Here is a 21,370-nt window from a genome sequence, read left to right as displayed (position 1 = left end):
TATAGACATACATCTTGTATCGACAAAAAAAATAATGTCATTATTCATGCAAATGTTTCTTGCAACATTCAAATCATTATATGATTGTAATAATCATATAACATCATTCGTACATTACTATTCTTTAAGATTGCACATGCTTACACTGTTGGATCATACCATCGGTTTTTATATTTTTGCAAATACAACATGTATGTACTGCATATTATGCGCGAAGTGTTTCTTTCAAAAGTGCTTAATTCCCTTAAAAATTGCACAAGTCAATTTGCTCCCGCGTCTCACATTTATATTTATAGTTTTTCGAGATTGCGCTCACATTCGCTTTTAAGAGAAACAACTCGCGTAATATCAAAGCACACATTTTCTTTCTCTATTTCTCGCGATAATATGTATTTCTATCATTGTTCCATTAAAGCAGACCAGAGTTTCGGAAAATAATTCAGCGATGCTCAAGTATAAAGTGTAAACTTACGAACAAATGTGTAGAAGACAGACGCGAAGAAATAAGGTACTGTGCTCGAATGAAGGAGGAATATGCGCGCGTAAAGAATTATCTCTTTGTCTTCCAAAAATTTTATAAAACTTTCGATGGCGTCATCAAATTTAAATTTAAAAAAATATATTTACATTAGATTACAAATAAACGTATATTTCGCACTAAATACTTTCGAATTTTTTTATTTTTATAAGATTAATACTGAAAATATATGCGAATTTAACACTAATATTCAAATATATAAATATAAATATATTATATATAAATATATATAAATTTTTAAAATAAATGTAAAAATGTTCAAGTAATTTAAATAAAAATATAAATTTTAAGAGAATATTGTATTATATATATAATATTCATTTTATTCTCGCGCATTCGATAAAATAAATCGACGATAGCTTTAAAAAAACTTGCCAGAGCATGTTTATCTAAGGGGTTGTTTGACAAGAAGACAAAAAGAAGAACAAAGAACATAATCTTTGCCCATATGTTCATAACATGACGGTATTGTCTTCTTAAAAATAAGACAGCACAGATTCGTTATCGGCTTAAATTCTTATGAAATATTTTTATCGAAATTTGAAGAATTCGAAATGAATCTTCTGTTCATTAATAATTTGCAACGCCATCAATCGCGCGGCGAAATCTCTTTAGCAACAATCAGATTTTACGCAGATATTCCCCCTCCCTTCGTGCGTCGAGAAATTAAAAGGAAAAATAGAACCTTACATAGATGCTTATTTATCGAATGGGAAAGTTGCTTTCACACGCGCGCCGAAGAGAATACATGTTTCGTATATGTCGTTTGTAACGACGATCAAACGTCTTACAATATAAATTTGCGCCACGCGCGCGCGAAAACAATTTTAATCTAAAACGACACATTTTTTCCAGTGATCCTTCTTCGAATAATTTTTCTAATAATATTCACCATTGCGTTACCAGCTTCTCTACAAAGCTGAATATTTGTCAAGAGAATAAAGGTTAATATACCGAGCATAAATGTAATGGTATGGAAAAAATGCATTTAATGTTTACTTGATAATGTACTTTTCATAGTATACATATCTGAGGAGGGCATATTATCCTTTATTTCTCTCTTTTATTAAATCATTAGTATCAATATCTTATTAAAAAATTCGACGATGAGTCAATAGGAAAAATGTGTCCTTCTTGGAGAAGGAAGCTCTTTTGCTCACATGCATACATATATACTCTTTCTCTCTTTTCTCTCTCTCTCTCTTTCTCTCTCTCTGTAGATATATATTTCTATATATACTTTGTATTTTTTCTTTTTACTCTCAATCCTCTTTTTCATTCTTTCTCTCTCTGATTTTGGCACGCACTCATTCTATCGTATTTACTCACATACCCTTCACACATACACGTTCGTCATCTGGAAATACGCTAAACTATATTTATATATATTGTATATATATCAAGGTACATGGTCTCTCGATTCGCTCAAATAGTCAATGCATTTCTTCGCCGCACTTTCGGCGAACAATCTTTTCTTCGTTGTCGGCGACACGATCGCCACGATACGAGAGACGAGACAGACGCTTCGTGCATTTTCCGTATTCTGAGAAATACGAACTTGTCTCTCGCGAGACATATCTCCCCAAGAATCGCATCCTCTTGTATACGCATAAATTATCCGACGTATCTCGCATCGTCGCGTCGCGTAGCCGCGCACACGGCGGCAGAAGGAAGGATAAAAAATATTGTCGTCGATCCTCCGTCGAGGAGGATGTGCGCGAAACGCGCTTTGCAAAGCGGCGAAGAACTTCTCCCTCCCGCCGTCGTCGACAAACGTCCGATCACACGCTTGTAAACGAACTACCTAGCGCCTCGAAATGTCTTTTAAATCAAACGTCACCGGGTTAGACGTATAAGTGCGTGTAAGCACTGTGGCTTTCCACCGGAAACGCATCGCACGTTTACGAAGGTGCGTAGAGGAGGACAATGATACATCTTTAACGCATGATCTATTTGTCTCCCTAACGCAGCCTGCAGCTTTGTCTGAATTAAAAGAATCAGTATTATACATTGGAAATGTTGCTCGATAATCAATGACCCATATTGGCGTATGTCCAATTTTCTCTTCTGCATGTGCGATGCTTTTCCGGAGTGTAAATATACAGATGCATTATGCTACACGCGCTTATGCGATCCCAATAAATCATATTTGGCGAAATGAAACAATTGAGATCGAAGTTCGTGCCTCGAGAATTTTTAACAATAAAGCTTAAAATTTAATTAAAAAAAAAGGAGAATTTAATATCGGACAAGACGGTGAGCGATACGAAAAGAGGCACGATAAAAAGCGTCAAACGCAAATGATACAAGAGAGAAGAAAAAATCGAAGGAATGTATCGTATCTCTTTCGTCGAAGAGTAAATTAAATGATATCGTGAAGAAAAAAAAAATGATGCGCCGCTTGTCGCGGTTCTAAAACTGATTTTGAATAATTTGTAACATTGGATCATAAAGTGCTTCGGTACAACAATTATACTTCTCTCGCTCTCTTTCTTTTCCTCTCTCATTTTTTTCTCCTCCTTCGTTTCGCTCTGTAAACTTAATCCTAAATTTAAGGCTTATGTAATTAATCGACATAGTGTTTCGTGTGGCTGTGTGTTTGTGTCCCTGTTATGATTAGTGCTCGGTATAATAAGACGAGAGCGTATATGCGAGTTTGGACACTAAAAAGTTTCAAATTTTTCTCGCAGAACGCTTCCCGGAATTTTCCTCTTTGTCGATTGAACGAAAAGCGAAAAATTCAAGGGGCAATAGTGAGAAAGCTCGGCAATCTGTTCGAACACGTTGGCTTTTTTCTCGATGAGCTTCAATATCTTCGCTTATGTATTTAAGTAGCCTGCGTTGCTCTCTACGACGATGAAAACTCGCAAAGTTTCTTTCGTTAATTTTCAACTTTCTTTCGTTAATTTTTACATACTGAAAATTTTCGATAATAACAAAAGATTTCGTATCAGTATGTTAATCAACAAAAGTTTGCATGCTGTTTGAATAATCCATTCATTTTATCTTTCGTGTGTAAAAACATTTTTATATTTTTATCAATAATGAGAAATGAATAAAAAAAAGGAACCGCCTAACTGTTATATTACGTGAAAAAAATGAAAAACTATATCAATTATTCGTCTACAAAATTTCCCTTAAAAAGCGTACCATATTCCACTAAATAAGAATAGATAAAAGATGCATTAAAAAAAACTAATACTCTTTCTTATGCGAAAACGTTATTATTTACTAAAAAATATGCGCATTTCTAATCCATTCACGAACATTCATCGAGAACTAGTTCTTCTATATCATACTTTTTATTTCTGTTCAAGAAAGAAACAAGTCCCGTAGAAAGATCACGAAGGAATCTAATCTAAAATTTAAAAACAATCAACTTTATATCAAAGAATTCTTCGTGAAAGTTCTAAAGTGATTTTCTTTATATTTATATTGCATACTTTTCTAAGAAGTATTTGTAAGAAAGTTTTGGAAAAATCTGTAAAAAGCATCGTGAAATTTTAATAGCATTTCTTCCTTCTCTTCTTGTACCTCTATTACTACTATTACTACTACTACTACTACGATCGAGAAAGCACGAACGAAATATTTCTTTGAAATATCATCTATTTTTTGAAATTATATGCCAATAGAAACGAAGAGCAAAATGTGTACCTAACATAACTAGATATATTGATAATTTAGATATATAAAAGTGAATAGGCGAGATATATACAAGCAATCGAAACTTTCTTCTATTCTCGAAAGTGAAATTCTTAAATCTGTTACTAATTGAGATTAATTATGTATTTTGTGTTCACCGAAAAACATAACTACTGAGAATCTAAAAGTTGAAACACTTAAATGCAACTCGAGTCTAAGTTATTTGTGGCGGAATCTAATCTGACTTTGTAAATAAAATGATGCTTATTTTATCATTGACATTGTCACGAAAAAAATTGCAAATTCATCGAGGAATTTATACCGCTTCAGCGAAATGACTTAGCACAATTCTTTCGCTCAAAAGTTCATTTTGTGAAAGCGAGCAGCAATATCAATCATTAGAAAAATCTTGAGGAATTATTGAAAGCATCAATATAGAATATCCCGACATACGATCAGCCTTATCGATTACTGCGTCTCGAACGCGAAGTGCAACGCAAAACGTCCGTAAACTTATCGTGGTCATAAAGACGATCTTAAAAACGGTCCTCGCATTCACCGACCCTTTCACACGCCTAAGCCCAAGCCTATATTGCGATTTTGTACATTACAATATCACAATTGTATGTTGACCGATAAATGGGTCGTCCCGCGGTTGCACATTTTCTCTCGAATGAAAAAAAAATTGTGATTTTATTCGGACTTTTGACGTTTCTTAACAAGTTGAATCAAGTGTACTAGATACACGTGAAAACTAGAAGTATCTCCCAAGATGCACGCTTTCTTAGTCATGGATTGCCGCAGCGGTGACGATTGTTCATTTGAAAATCGCTTTTCATCACGTTTTTCGGGACGACCCAACCGCAAGTCGGCACGTTGCAATTATAAACTACGTTTATCAGCTACATTTGTGTGTGTATCTTATAGTCACGACAATTGAATCGCGTTTTAAAGCCACGAGCTAGATACGCTCGGATCATTGTGTCCCTCCTTTCTTTTTTTTTTTTGTTCTTTTCTCTCGATCGCACCCAAAGCACTCTCGAGCTTCCGAGCGCGTCCGTATTGATAGTACTATCGAACTGTCAAAAAAATTTACGTTTAATTAACATTAAAGCGTGAAGAATACGGAGAGATGTTATGCCCTCTCTTATAGAAGAGAGCGAGAGAAAGAGACAGAGAGAAGATGCTTTTATTTCTCTCTCTCCCTTTCTCCTTGCTCACTTATTTATCACTATGTTTTTATCCAACTATTAACATCATTATTCTCATTCTTAACATACTTAAATATTACTTCATATTTTGTTTCTATATCTATCACACACACACACACACACATACACACACGCGCGCGTACACACGCATGTGTGCACACAATATACATATCATACATATGTATACATACATACATAGATGCGCGGCATATATATATATATATATATATATATATATATATATATATATACATACATATACATACATACATACATAATACATATGTATTGTATCGATTAGTATTATCAATTAAAAATTAATAGTATCTATTGAGTCATCATCACAGCTAATTTCTCATCAACTCTTCTCGTTAAACGAAGATTTTTCTATTATATTCTGCTTCTTTCTCTTTCCAATTCCATTCAACTTGTTCATTATCGCGTATTTTTTTTCCGGTTGTACGTTTGCGCCGTAAAATCGAGCCTGGCGCCAACCACACAGACTTTTGGAAATCTCGATTACATGTACTTTCACAAGAATGTTCAACTTGTGATTCTCGCGTTCTCGATAAGAAATAAGACAAAAAGTGTTACTATCGATCGCGACCGGACGATTCGCGCGTGCATATGTACATCAATTTTACAGAGGATAATTTATACAATCGAAATTACAATATTTCCGCTTACACAGCTGATATTTACATATTATTATTTCGGAATCGTGAGACTGATTGGCATGCGCGTCTTTATAATAATAAATACGTATGTTTCTCCGTTTAATTTGTCCTCGTTTCCTCTCTCTTTCATCGGACGGCAGTGTTTAATTCGTTTCTTTCTCGCGCGCTTAATGAATCTACCGCGAAGATGCCTTCTGAGATCTTAACAATTCATCGGCCTTGAAGCATATCATCCAAAGATTCTTACGGGCCATTGAATATCACGATGTGTTTCGAGACGCAGTTTCGGTTTTTTTGACATTTACAGAAACGATCGGGCTAAATTAATTCACCGGCTCTTCTAAGAGGTATTACTATTCTTCGCGAAATGTATAAATTCACGAAAAGTAAAAATTAACATAAAAAAACAATAAATTAAATATCTTCAAAAAACGGCACAGATTTATCGATATTAATCGTGACTAATGGAACTCATCTACGATGTAGATTGACCGGATGCAATTTATTTCGTTGAAAAGCAAAGCATAAATTTAAGGGAGGCCCCAAGATATTATTCAGCATTATTCTAAATGTTATTGAAAAAATTCGCGGAAAAATAAAATAAGAAAGAAGACAAAAAATTTATATAAATATATAATCCAAAACGCTTGCATTTTCATTATGCTATTTTTTTAGTTCCTCGTAATTAAATCACGTAATTAAATTTCGACATAATAATTTCATTTTTTTTCAAATAATTCTCATGTAGAAATACATATTTGGATTTATTATTGGTGATAAACAAATTTCAAACGTCTAAAGGTATAAAAATAATCTCTGAACTGACAATTCTTCGCGCACATAAATCGAAATCTGAAGGCAAAAGGAAACAAGTTCCAAACTTTCTCCTCGCGCGTATCCCGGGATATCGATTTTCTCTCTCGAGCCATTGAGCACGACGCAAATACCGAAAAAAAAATCTCACGCACAATCGAGTCTACACTTGACAAGCATCCGTTGTCTATCTGTATAAAGAAATATACTTCCTTTCAATAATTTCCGACGTCATAAGTCAAATCGATCGTTAGCTCAACGGACGATTAACTGCTATGGATATCGTCGGTTTTGAAAAAATTTCTTTTTACAAAACTATAAATATATATATAGAACGAGCAATCGAAAAATCGAAATTGCATATATTTTGATATTATTTCTTTAGCTTTCTATTAATCTTCCTCTTCCTCATTTATGAGGCTATTTCGTATTTGACATTTACAACCATTCCATAAACTTATCTTATCTAAGATTAATTGCTTATCGAAAAAAAAAGTTAACGTAAGAAGAAAAATAAATGTATTGTTGCAAGAAAATTATTGCAAATTATCAGAAAACTTAAAAAAAGAAAAGAAAAAAGAATAATATTAATTAAAATACTACGTCAAATAATTCTACTCAGTCTATGGCTTGAAATAATTTTGCTTATTACGGAGAAAAAAAAAAAAGATAACACGAATTTTTTTAAAAACTTAACTCTCGATCGTATTCTCCACGCTATTGTATCGTTAAGGCCTTATCTTACTACTATCATTGTTAATTATTTATTCTTATATTATTATTATCGTTACTGTATTATCCATTACTGTATTATCCATTTACTTGTCTAATATAGATAGAAATGATGCGAGTTTGATATGACAATTGCGCCCATAAAATATTAAGAACAACGAAAAGCTTTAGTGCATCGTCCTACTCGTCCTAAACCTGTTAGCATAATAGAACTTTCCGTAAACTTGCACAAAGAACGTTTTAAGGACGGGTTGAGTCAATGTTGGTTATTGTTAAACCTTACTTCTGCTTTTATCTATTTGTGAATTTCCATCTCGTTGATAGGAACATAGTATTATTTCTTAATTGTTGTTATCAAGTCCTTAACTTATCTACTTCTTAACTGTTGCTATTCATCCATTTCTTAACTGTTGTTATCGTTAAACCTCATTCCTGCTTTTATCTATTTGTGAATTTCCATCTCGTTGATAGGGACACAATATTATTTCTTAACTGTTGTTATCAAGTCCTATTTCTCTGTTATAGTTATGATTACGACTTAAGACAGACAATCATTTTATCAAACGTTAGTTAACCAAAGTTATTAGATAATGACGACACTAATATTCTCTTTCTCCTTAAAAATCTCTTCTTTTATATCCTTCATATCTAAATAGTATTTGTTAATATTGAAATTTTTCAAACGCAATAGAACGATCACGACAATCACATTAATAGTATTACATTAAGAACGATTTATAACAGATGTTATAAATTGATTACGAATAAGAAGTTTTGTTTATATAACGATTGAATCTGACAATATTTCTTATCTCGCTTTCTCTGTTCATTTCTATGGAAATTCAGTTTCCATCACTCTTCTTTACTATGATAAAAATAAACTTTAAATTTATGTGCAATTTATTAATGATTTTATTGAAATATGCCGAGAATCGAGTACGAAAAATGTGATCAAAATTTGGAAATTGATGCACGATGTCGTAATGATTATTATATTATATCCAAAACACATTCATACAATCGAAGCATTCATTCATAATCATTCATGAGTCTTTATCTATCATTCAGATTTCTTCTGTTATACCAATCCCTTCTGTCTATGTCGTTGATTTAACTCACACTCTGTTAACGTGTACTATGAAACTCAAAACTTATATCTTATACTTATTTCACGTAGAACAATATAGCAGAATAGCAAGAAAATAAAAATATCCCCAACAAAAAAAAACAAAAAAGAAAAATAAACTGAAACTAAAAAGGGCTACTTGAAATTCATTTGTAATCAAAGTGATAAAGAAATTGTTAGTAAAGAAGTATACTGATAACGATCATTAGTCGGGCGGTTGTTAAACGAATAATTATTTGTCCAGCATTTCCGTGCTACGGAGCAGCAAATTGTACGCGCCGCGACGTCTCCAATATTGTATTACTAGGACTATTGGAGTTTGACGAGATAAAAACGCGCACGGAAATACCTGGTGTCTTAAGAGCAATGCGAAACGCAGGCTTTCAAAGATGCTTTGAAAAGAGTTGTCGCAAAAAGTTATCAGATATTTTTTCCTTGTTTATCAACGCGTCGATATTGAAGCACATCTCGTGACAGAATCGCGAAGCGCAACTTCGCTCGTCCGCGCTTGTCGTACAGTTCGTCAGACAGGATGTACTTTCTCTTTTTGTGTGTTCCGATGATGTATATATAATATATGTATGTACGTACGTAGGGCTCTCCTTGTGTTTTTGTTGAAAGTTTAGCGGTATACGATAATCTAAAATACACAGTATATTACTTACATTTTTGTCACAGCGTATAATGGCGCGTGATGAGAGTTCCAGAGAACGCAATATACATATATAATGCATGTATCTCTCTCGTGCGCGCGCGCGCGCACACACATCGATCGCGACATCGGAACGTACCGATGCACCGCGTAATCGGCCGTGTATATAGTCTACGGTTAAAGTCTGTATGCTGGATGTATATCTTAGCGTAAAGAACGGATTACGATATCCACTCGCGAGATAAAATCGAAAACCCGTGTGTACGGCCTGCACACGGTGTCACCATTATCAACCATCGTAATCATCGTTATTATAATTATTCCCGCTATAATTACTCTTCTTGGCCGATGACTTTATCGATGATAATTCCCTATCGTACCTGATTCTCTAGGAGCTGCTGACGGCCGCTTCCTTTCTCGAACGATGGTGGTGGACGTGTTGTTGGTTTTTGGGTATCAGGCCTGGACGTTTAGCATTATACGCAGTTGCCTCGTGTATTCGTTCGTGCTGTTCGATTGGTGACAGCTGTCCATCAGTCCAGTTACCGTGCTCGTCCAACGGCTCGGCGGTTTGGGTACGCTCGCGGGCGATGGCGTTTCCGAGAACTTGGCACCCGCGTAGAAGCTGTTGTTGGTCGGGCTGCTGCTTGGACTGCGCTGCTCATAGCGTTGCTGCTGTTGTTGCGGCGAATTCCTCGGACTTTTCGATGACGAACTATACGGGCTGCAGCTCTGCCGGCCGTCTTTGGTGTTTCTGGCGGCGTGGCGGCCGTTCTTGTAGAGGAACGGCGATGACTTACTGTTGGAACGATGGTGCTGATGGTGATGATTGTGCTGGGATTGATACCCGACCTTCGGCGAGGCCTGTCGGTCCACCTTGGCGTTGTCTAACTTGGGCGCGGAATTCGTCATGGCTCGGATGTTTGTCTTTCTCTCCCCGTCTTCGTATCCTCGTCACTCACGAGACCGACCAGATTCGTCGGTCTACAACAGGAAAAACAGCTTATCGAAACATACGAGCATTTTTTTATATTTTTTTTACGACGATATTTTTGCTACATTTATAATAGGATAATATATAAAGAATGCATACTGCATTTTCAATATTTTGTTAAGATATTACGAATATAAATATTTAAAATATATTTTATAAATATATATCTAAGGATATATATTTATAATATATTTTATAAAATTATATAATTAATTGGCTTTTCGTCAGATTACTCCCCCCTTCCTCTCTTGACTATTTATATACAGGGCATTTCATATTCATTGTAAAATATTTATTTTTCAATTATCTTATCTTAATACTTTTATGCACAAAATAATGAGAGGAATCAATTGGTGTAAAGAAAACATACAGTTGTTTTTAAGAAAAAATATGGAATTATTAATTGTAAATTACATATTTTTTCTTAGAAACAACGTTATGTATGTATTTTTTTTACATCAATTAATTCCTTTCATTATTTTGTGCATAAAAGTATTAAGATAAGATAATCGAAAAATGAATATTTTACAAGATATTTTATGATTTATGTAAAATTAAGAAAAGATTTCAAGCCTTATAACTCGAAAAGTACTTCATGGAAAAATAATTTATTATAGTGTTTTGGAAAGCTCTCGAGGTAAGCTACAAAAATATGCAATGAAAAATAGGGGGTTTCATTAAAAAAAATACACTTCTGGTCTGAATCGCCTATTTCCAGCCAAAACCAGAAATTGAAAATATCACCATTCGATAGAGCACACCCGATTTATAATGAAAATGGTTTTACTTTTTTGAAATAACCACTTCTCTAGTTTTTAAATGGGTGGTACGGATGGTCTGAAACACCTTGTATAAGAATAAAACTACTAAAAAAAAAAAAGAGCCCCCGAGTCTCAATAAAAAATTGTCCAGGTATAAAAGAAATTTCCTTATTCAATAAAAAAAGAAATTACTTTTCGAAAATTAAAGAAAAAGAAAAAATGAATGAAAAGAACACTTTAGTCTTTTTTCGAATGAGAAAAAGAAATATGAGATTTTTCATATTTTTTCAAGCGGAAACATTCTGTTATAAAGATAACAATATACCACAGAGCCATTCTATTCAGAAAAAGAGAAAATACTTTCTTTTTTCGAAAAGAAAACATTCTTAAACATTGTACAAGTATACTTTTAATACATGCACAAATGCACAAAGAAGATTATATTGTAAAGCAAACTATGATGAATTATATAAAAATTTAGATGCTAAAAAATATTTTACTATAGAAAAAAGAAAGAGAAAGTAGAATACCGTTCAAATTTTATGATTTATACAATGCATTCAGATTCATTATGTAAATATAAATTAAAAATGAATTTATGTTCAAAGAAATAGAATAGAAACGTATTAAAAACGTAGATTTATGTATAGAAAGTAGATTTTATATTATTTATTGAAATTTATTATAGAAATTTAAGACATTCGCAAATGTCATTGATTACATATTTTATACAACCCGATTGGATTATTTGCGCGTAAAACGAAATAATCTATTATATTATTCAGCTTCGTTCATATTCCGACATTCCTCATATAGAATATATTTTCAACGTAAAAATATTTGTACGCTAACGATTTACGTGTTTACATAACAATGATAACTGCGCACTCTCTGTATCTGATCCTCGATAAGCTATGCATTTTTTTCCAGCTAAACATTATTGCCTACCACCTTTTATCGCGGCGAAAAATAAACACGCAGTGTTTAGTTATAAGCTGCAAAGATAAATATATATATAACATTTTTATTATAATCCTATTGTAAATCATAATAAAATATTAATTAAAATTGCTATCTAACAATTTGTCATGTGCGCAATAATAATTTCGAATATTTATATTTGTTTTTAACTATTTTTCTCGAAATTCTATTGCGCTTAAAAAACTCTTGAGACACTTTCCGTTTTAATGATCTACAAATTAGACATTTAATTAAGTCAATTTTATATTCATTAATTTTATTGTTAACTATTATATATTATTAACTATCATAAAATAGAATTACAAACACACTAAATGGGCAAGCGTCCAAGAAATGATGCCAAACCATAATAGATGCGAAAATAAAATATAAAGAAGAATATGTGCAAGAATTTGGATAAACAATATTTTACATATGAGTATCTATTTAGGCTTGTGTTTTATTTTCCATAAACCTCAATGTTATGTAAAATATTGGCATAAATAATTAAATCTATAAAAATCATTGGATTATGAAATTTAATTTTCGAGTTCATTAAAAATTAAGGAAAATAAAGTACAATATTATTAATGAAACGATATTCTCTCACAATAGCAGCCAAAATCTTTAATTTATTGTAATTAAAACAAACGCGAACACAAATAGATATTCCTAAATTTAAATTCGTATTAATAAAACATTGTTTACGTTTATCAAGGCTGAGTAAGTTCTTGCATATATATATATATATATATATATATATATATATATATATATATATATATATATATATATATATATATATACATACATACATATATATTCTTTGTTCTTTATCTCACTTATACGCTTTAATACGACTCGGCCCCTCTCCTCTCCCGAGGTATCCATTTCCTGGATGCCTATCGACACACATTTCCAGGAAACTAACGCATCTCGAGCGAAAAAATAAATAAATAAATAAAAAGAAGACGCAGTGCGTTTCTCTTACCGGTAATTTTCGCGGGTTGCCTCTCGGAGGCGATATCCCACGTTCCTCGGCGTCAGTGCTCGGCAATTTTTCCAACTGCGCAATAATCACAGTCCCCAGAGTAGAGCAATGATGGAGACGAGGACGACGACGACGACGACGACGATGGTGATGACGATACGAAGGAATAATATGCGGCGGGGCACTCCGAATACCTGTTAGCGCAATGCTACCTCGCTTCGAGTTCCTCTTCTCTCGCGGTCCTCCCAGTGCGCGTTCCTCGCAAATTCGACCACATCCGGCGACCGTTCGCCACCTTAGCGTCTCTTTCCTTCTGCCTCCTTCCCGTTGCTCTCGCGCGGCCTATTCTCCGACGCGGAGAACGCGCGTTCCCCTCGCTCGCCGACACTTCTCTCTATCGCAAGATGGCGGACGCGAGTTGTTTGGGCTTCGGGGACCTCGCCGTAGGCACGGATCTCTGGCGAGCGCCAGGTCCCAGGGTGCGATACACGCGCCGACCGCGTCGAGCTGATCGTCTCCCGGAGATGGACCTCGCTAAGCGAAGTCCTATCTCGTTACGTTACGACGTGGACGTGCACTCGAGCTTGTTACGTTTCGGGTTCTCCGTATGTTCTCGATCGTGCTCGTCCCGTTTACTCTCTTCCGTTTCTCTTCGTGCACCCTCGATCTCGTTCAAGCTTCTCTCCAAAATCGCACGCACAATAACAGTCAACCGAGGAAAAACCAAACTCGTGCTCCCGTTATTTATCTACACCTCTCTCCACGACACTCCTCTAACACTACCTCTCGCCTTCTGCTGCCTGCGCTTTTATAGATCTCCCTTGTTCGAGACGGAAACACGAGTCCCCACTACCGGCCAGCCGATCTGCGCATGTCAGTCTCTCTTCATGAACGGACTCGACGGTTCCGTATTTAAGGTCGTCGCACACACAAAAATTCCGTAAGACGCATAAACGGGATCGACCAATCCCAATCGAGCATTAGGCTACGGAGAAGTTACAGAGAGACCCGATACTCGATTGGGATTGGTCGATTTTATTATGCTTATGTCCTCATGGAATTTTGTGTGCGATGGCCTTTATCGATGATATACAGTTGCGTATGTGTGCGTTTTTACGTGAATTCAGTATCATACATACGGATGATGATCTCATGTTGATCGACGGTTTTTTTTTACGATTTTGAATCCAACGAGACAAAACGTCATCGATGTTTTCTCTTCACTGACGCGATGTACTGTGAAATTATTTAATATCGATGCCGTTTATAGCGATCGATGGGAGACACGCGTAGATAGATTCATGGCATATACAATAATACCGAGAAATATTCCTTGTATCGTGTTTATAAAATGAAGATAGGTGCGTATATACATACATACGCAATGTTATTACGAGCGAAAATATAATATTGTGCGCATGATCAGAGCTAGACAGGCTTGTAGAGTTTCTACAGTAGGTTCCGTCTGTGAAATGTCAAAATGGCGTCTTCTCAAGACGCTTGGTATCTCTCGTTGCTTGGTTTGGCCGAGAATTTTCGCACGTCAAAACCGCCAAATGTCAAATCGTGCATCCAGTGTCTGCAGGCGGTTTTCCACTTCAAGCCACCGCCACGCGTCGAGGCGCGCACTCACCTTCAGCTCGGCAACATCCTGCTCACGCACACGAAAAACATCGATTTGGCGCGATCTCACTTAGATCAAGCGGTTAGTCGTTATTTCATTTTGCTCGCGTTGTTTCGCGCGTCGAGACATCGGTGTTAACTCTGTCCTTTCCTGTTCCTCTCTCGCGATTCAAATTGTTTCCCGCAAACTGTCTCCCTCTCGTTCTAACCTCTCCTCGACAACATAAATATATAAATAATAAATAAATATAAGCGACTTGGAATATTAGCTCGATTGTATATTAATGAGCGTTGATTAGAACTGTTATCTGAGCTTGACTAATGATTTGCGTTTGTTGTTATTAGTGGCGACTGAGTCAGAACATAAATACATTCGATGATGTAAAGTTTGAAGCAGCCAGTGTAGTTGCGGAACTGTACGAACAACAACAACAGCCAAATCTAAGTAAACCAATATTAAGGAAAGCGATAGAATTGTCTCAACACAATGTTTATTGGCATTGCAGGCTTATCTTTCAACTTGCGGTAAATTTTATAAAGATTATTTTGTATTTTTGGAAGTAATATATATAAAAGCAGTGTTTTTGAAACATGATAATTTATGATACATAGCAAATTCATGCTTCGGAGAAGGACTTTGTCGCAGCGAGCAGTCTGCTTGCAGTGGGCGTGGATTATTCTCATATAAGCAATGCCAGTTACACCAGAGTTCTCTTTCTTCTGTCTCGGTGTATGCTTCTCTTAATAGACAAAAAATTCACAGAGGTTAATCCTCTTTTAAATTCAGCGGGACATCATGTGGAAAATTGGCAAGGTAGTCCGTATCAAAAGGAATATCTGAAAGTTTACTTTTTAGTTCTCCAAGTATGTCACTATCTCATGGCAGGTCAGGTAAGAATATATATGTGAGCATGATTTATGTAGTAAATATATTATGCAATACGCTAATTTGTAATGATATATTTATGTTTTCAAATTAGGTGAAAAGTGTGAAACCTTGTTTGAAACAATTGCAACAGAGCATACAGACTATAATGTCTCCTAGTTGGCCAACTGATGATGTAGTTACAGGTTCCAATATAGGAGATATGTTTATATGGATGCCAAAAGATCATCTATATGTCTTGGTTTATTTAGTAACTGTCATGCATTCTATGCAAGCTGGATATATGGATAAAGCACAGAAATATACCGATAAAGCCCTTATTCAAATTGAAAAATTAAAAAGTAAATATGCGTTGCATCTTTTGTTCCCTTGTATCAAATTAAAAAATTTGACTCAAAAAATTAAAAATTCTTATTATCTTACAGATGGTGATAATAAGCCTATCTTGTCTGTGTTTCAATTAATGCTTTTGGAACATATAGTTATGTGCCGGCTTGTAATGGGAAATAAGAGCGTGGCTCTCGCAGAAATTTCTCAGGCTTGTCAGCTTTGCAGGCGACAGCCTAGATTACTTCAAAGCCATAGACCACAATTACATGCATTATTAGGTTTATATGCAATGTCTATGAATTGTATGGAAGCTGCAGAGGCTCAATTTAATGCTGCACTTAGAGTAAGAAAATTATATGACTAGCCTCTATCTGTAATTAGTTATATAAATTTTAATGATTTAAATTGTTATTCTATTCAAAACTGACACTATATTTTTTTGCTATCACAAATTTGACAATTTTAAGCTAGGTTGATAAAGTATTCATATCTGTATTTAATGGGATAGATGTAAGATCATTTTATTCTCATTTTAGACATCACAAGAGAGGGAACTCTGGACATTCGCGAATTTAAATTTAGCAATAGTATATCTCAGAACAAAAAGAGACGCCGAATTAGGAGCATTATTAGAAAGGATAAATCCAGAATCTCTACCATCAAATTCTCATTCTTTGAGGGCAGCTGCCTATTATGTACAAGGACTTCAAGCTTTCTTTGGTGCTAGATATAATGAAGCAAAGTAAGATTTTTTCTAAATTTATTTTCATGCATCTTATATATATTTAAAATTGAGATATATTTAAAATTTAGATATATTTAAAAATTTAATTTCTTGCAAAGTAAAGATCCGATTCTCAATATGTAAAACAATTCCATACATCAATATAAATATCAGTATAAATATATATCAATGTAAATGTGATTTTTAGACGATATCTTAGAGAAACATTAAAAATGGCAAATTCGGAAGACTTGAATAGACTCACTTCGTGTAGTCTTGTGCTTTTGGGACATATATTTCTTTCATTGGGAAATAGTAGAGAATCAATGAACATGGTCACACCTGCAATGCAGTTAGCATCTAAAATACCTGATGTACATGTACAATTGTGGGCTACTGCCATTCTTAAAGGTACATTTGTATGTTTTGCGTATTGAAACATAATTTAATATTTCTTGATATATATATACATATATACAGTTATACATATATAATTGATATTACAGATTTGTATAGAATTTGCGGTGATCCTACTCGTGAAAATGAAGCGTATCAAATGCATTGTACATTTTCCCAAACCCTTTTGAAAGACCATTTTCAGAGTACTCAAATGAGTGAGCATTCACTTATTCATTGGACAGATGGTTCAGTGCCTGCGTTACCAATCAATCCACCACCATCTACGTCTCAAGCAATTCTCTAATAACATTAAAAGATATTTAAGTGTGTCTATTTACTTAAACTGTTCAGATTATCTGCTGAAGTCGTATATATTTGTATTATTTATTGGGTTGTAAAGTGTGAAATTCGTTTCAGCATCATTCAGTACCAGATATTAAGATAATTATAATTGGTAATATTTTCGAGAAAATTGGATTTAATTGTGAATGATGAAGAAATGAAAAAATATTGGATATTTGATGTAATATCCATTTTTTTAAATATGATTTTTGCAAGAACATGTGACAACTAGTAAGTTATAGCTTGGGAGCTTGTGTGATAATGTTTATAATAGTATTTGAGTCATCAAAATTATATAGCAGGGACTGATTATTATATTTAGATCATTGGTATGTTTTGTTTACACAAGTTTGTATAATTTAATTTTTACACATTTTTTTTAATGGAATTATATTCTTTATAAGAGGAATACAAGTGATGAATCATCATACAAATCAGATGTGTTTTTAAAATTATATGGCTTATTCTGCCGCATAATGTGTTTAAATAAGATTTGTACTGCACATATAAAAAGTATAAATCACACAAAAATATAGAATAAAAACGTTTATTTTTGTTTAAAAGCTTCATCAATTCCATATTTCAGACTTTAATATGGTCTTGCAAAATTTTCTCTACACAATGTCAATCTAATGTGTTTAATATTAGAATTATAGTAAATAAAAATTAATATATTAAGTTTTTAAACTGAAGAAATATATATATATATATATATATATATATATATATATTCAGTTTAAAAATTTAATATATTTTATTATATATATATATATATTCGCTTTGATTGCTCGTTTTCGTATATATATATATAATATATATATATATATATATATATATATATATATATACAATTTAAAAGTTGATTGTGTTTCTTCTAGCAAGACTTCATCATTTTTTACAATCATAATTCATATAAATTTAAAAAATTGTGTATATATATATATATATATATATATATATATATATATATGATTTGTATGATGATATATATATATATATATGATTTGTATGATGATATATATATATATTATATAGACACACACACACATGTATATATATAGTTTATTCTTTTTTAATTTATATAATGTTATTGTCGCAAAAATGAGGAAATCTTTTAGAAGAAACAAACAACTTGTAAATTGTCAAATTGAGTAAAGGCGATGAGGAACAAGTATCAAAATTTATATTAATTTTGTATATATTGGATTATAATACTTTTATATATATTATATACACATACACACAAGGAGGATGAAACTGAATTAACTTTTTTAGGTTTGATAAATTATCTGAATTAATTATTACAATGATTTTACTTTTTTTTTATCATACATTTTCTTTTTTTAATGACCAAAGTAAACATTAATAATTTGGCTGTGGACACAACAACAGAATGACAGCATGTTCATTAAATGGTATGATAAAGGATGATAGGTACAAAAATTTGCAAATTAATTGATAAAGCAATTTTTTACCTATTATATATCTAGGATATTTCAGTATATATGTATTTTTATTAAAATTATATATATATTGTATGAATACATAATAAAAATATAATTGTTATTAGTACTAGTTACAGTAAATAAAAAAAAGAGGCCTTAGAAAAATGTAATTTAAACTGCAAAGAATTTTTGCTTAAAATTCTTTGTTTTGTTTAAATTACTCAGAACTATTTTGTACATATTTTTAAAAGTAAAAAAGTACGTATGCAAATAATGAAAAAAAGAATGTAATAAAATACAGATTTGTTTATTAAATATTTCACTGTTGTCGGAACATAAAGACAGTACAAATCTCATGTTTTGTAGTTTGTTTTTTTTATATAATAAGTATTATATTAATAATGTGTATAAGTGCTACTGTTCAGATCATTCATATAATTAGAGTCCCTGATGTTATAACATTGCTTTCTTTTAGAAAAAATAAAAGATATAAAATGATATAGAAATCTTTTTTTGACAATAAAATTTAATCATTGCATACAGGTTTAATATATGTACAGTTGTGTCTCTTTTTCATCATATAATATTTAAAATGATCAAAATCGCTTTGATTGCTCGTTATATAATTATGTACAATGAAATGGATATAATTAATTTTATATTATATCCATTTTATATTACTTACAAAAAATATATATCAGATATATTAATCAAAAATTTCTAAAATCTTTAATATTTCTTTACAAATTTTATATAAATTTATAAAATTTTAGTTGAAACGCCGAAAAAAACATATATTTTCTTCAATTTGATATAGTTTCTCTTATATTTAGCAAATTGTGATATATTTGATTTATTATTAGATGTATCCTCTTTTTATTTACATGTCCTCCAAAGAAGAATTGGTAAAATAAGAAATATTTTTATTAAAATGTGATTTATTTTATCAACCACATTTTTGGACAATCTATAATTTTTCTATTAATTATATATATCAATTATCTTACAATTTTTAAATTATTTATACATTTATTATACACACAACTATAGATGCCACAAATATACATTAATTCCTGTACCAAATTTGTATACTTTGCATACGCTTTATCTTTTTCTGTAACTGTAAGATACCATATAACAATGCTTCAGCTGTTGGGGGACAACCTGCAATATTTTTTTGAAGTTTTAATATAGTAGACAAAATAAATAATAAATAAAGAAAATAGATAGTAACTGATTAATACAACTAAGTAAATGGGTATAAGTTTACCAGGTACGTAAATGTCCACAGGTATAATTCTATCACAACCTCTAACCACAGAATAACTATAATGATAATATCCGCCTCCATTCGCGCAACTTCCCATAGAAATAACCCATCGTGGTTCAGGCATTTGATCATAGATTTTTCTCAAGGCAGGTGCCATTTTATTCGTCAGGGTGCCAGCGACTATAATAACATCTGACTGTCGAGGAGAAGCACGGAATACAACACCAAACCTGTCCATGTCATATCTAGGTGCTGCAATATGCATCATTTCTACAGCACAGCAGGCTAAACCAAAAGTCATTGGCCATATTGATCCCTTGCGGCCCCAATTTAACAGGTCGTCCACTCTAGCTAAGGCATATTCTGCCATATTATTGGGTCGAAACGGACTATAAGGCTCGACTTTAGCTTTCTCTGGCAATGGAGGTTTTGCCTTTTGTACAGATGACTCTGTAGCCATATCTTTACTCTGAATCTTTGTAATAGCAGCAGCATATCTTGATGACGTTACATTGTTACCCACTAAAGACACCAGTCCCTTTGGGACATTATCTGTATAAAAAGAAATTAGTGCTCATTATATGTTTACATAATAAATAAGAGTATAATAAATACAATAAATAAGTATAATAAATATAATAATAAATATAATAAATATGAGTTAGCTATATTTATGAAATATAATGAAAATATTTTGATGAAAGGAATCATACTACGCAAATAAACAAATACGCATTAAGTTTTGACATATATCAGGATGTAATCTTATGCAATAACATGGTATTAAGGCGAAAAGTGATTGAGAATTAACATTTAGGCCAAAATTGTCAATCGTTCATCATCAAAGTCAATGTGCCATTATGTTTAATATATGATTAAAAATACACATACTACTACTTAATAGGCGTTAGAATAGAATATAAAGATATTTAATAATTGTTAATATAATTTATAATAAAAATAAGACTCACGTGTAACAGAACGAAACATTTTCGACCTCACGTCAGAAACATTCGCTACAGAAAGAAGAAGGAGAGACGTCGAACTACAACGCCAAAATCTATGTTTTCAGTAGGTAACACATAATGGGCATAATTTCGGGTTGTGTTCCATGCTACGAAATGTCGATAACACAAGTGTGTAATGCAAAATGCTTTATACTTTATACTTTATATTAAATAAATTTTTAATATAAATAAGTTTTGTATGCGCGCTCTCTCTCTCTCTCTCTGAAGAGAGATTTTTTAAATA

At 32.7% G+C, this 21,370-nt stretch overlaps 3 protein-coding genes across 3 annotated transcripts; 1 reads left to right on the top strand and 2 right to left on the bottom strand.

The window, feature by feature from the left end:
- Nucleotides 1-7,566: 7,566 nt before the first annotated feature.
- LOC105257516 (proline-rich nuclear receptor coactivator 2 B) lies at nt 7,567-13,928 on the bottom strand. The gene is made up of 2 exons (XM_011268196.3): nt 13,101-13,928; nt 7,567-10,378 (listed from the first exon to the last, which is right to left on the bottom strand). Exon 2 carries the CDS (start codon nt 10,304-10,306, stop codon nt 9,851-9,853), a length of 456 nt encoding a protein of 151 aa, XP_011266498.1. The 5' UTR covers nt 10,307-10,378; nt 13,101-13,928; the 3' UTR covers nt 7,567-9,850.
- Nucleotides 13,929-14,580: 652 nt separating this feature from the next.
- LOC105257515 (MAU2 chromatid cohesion factor homolog) lies at nt 14,581-18,042 on the top strand. Its single transcript, XM_011268193.3, has 8 exons — nt 14,581-14,805; nt 15,069-15,248; nt 15,336-15,614; nt 15,704-15,950; nt 16,035-16,282; nt 16,476-16,681; nt 16,872-17,074; nt 17,170-18,042. Exons 1-8 carry the CDS (start codon nt 14,581-14,583, stop codon nt 17,364-17,366), a joined length of 1,785 nt encoding a protein of 594 aa, XP_011266495.1. The 3' UTR covers nt 17,367-18,042.
- Nucleotides 18,043-19,814: 1,772 nt separating this feature from the next.
- On the bottom strand, nt 19,815-21,158 carry LOC105257514 (NADH-quinone oxidoreductase subunit B 2). Its single transcript, XM_011268192.3, has 3 exons — nt 21,091-21,158; nt 20,120-20,671; nt 19,815-20,013 (listed from the first exon to the last, which is right to left on the bottom strand). Exons 1-3 carry the CDS (start codon nt 21,107-21,109, stop codon nt 19,916-19,918), a joined length of 669 nt encoding a protein of 222 aa, XP_011266494.1. The 5' UTR covers nt 21,110-21,158; the 3' UTR covers nt 19,815-19,915.
- Nucleotides 21,159-21,370: the final 212 nt, after the last annotated feature.

Source organism: Camponotus floridanus, unplaced genomic scaffold (genome assembly GCF_003227725.1).
Source record: "Camponotus floridanus strain SB8 unplaced genomic scaffold, Cflo_v7.5 scaffold48, whole genome shotgun sequence".
Classification (NCBI taxonomy): domain Eukaryota; kingdom Metazoa; phylum Arthropoda; class Insecta; order Hymenoptera; family Formicidae; genus Camponotus; species Camponotus floridanus.
The sequence above is the reverse complement of the archived record's forward strand: the minus strand, read 5'-3'. Positions and strand labels throughout refer to the sequence as shown.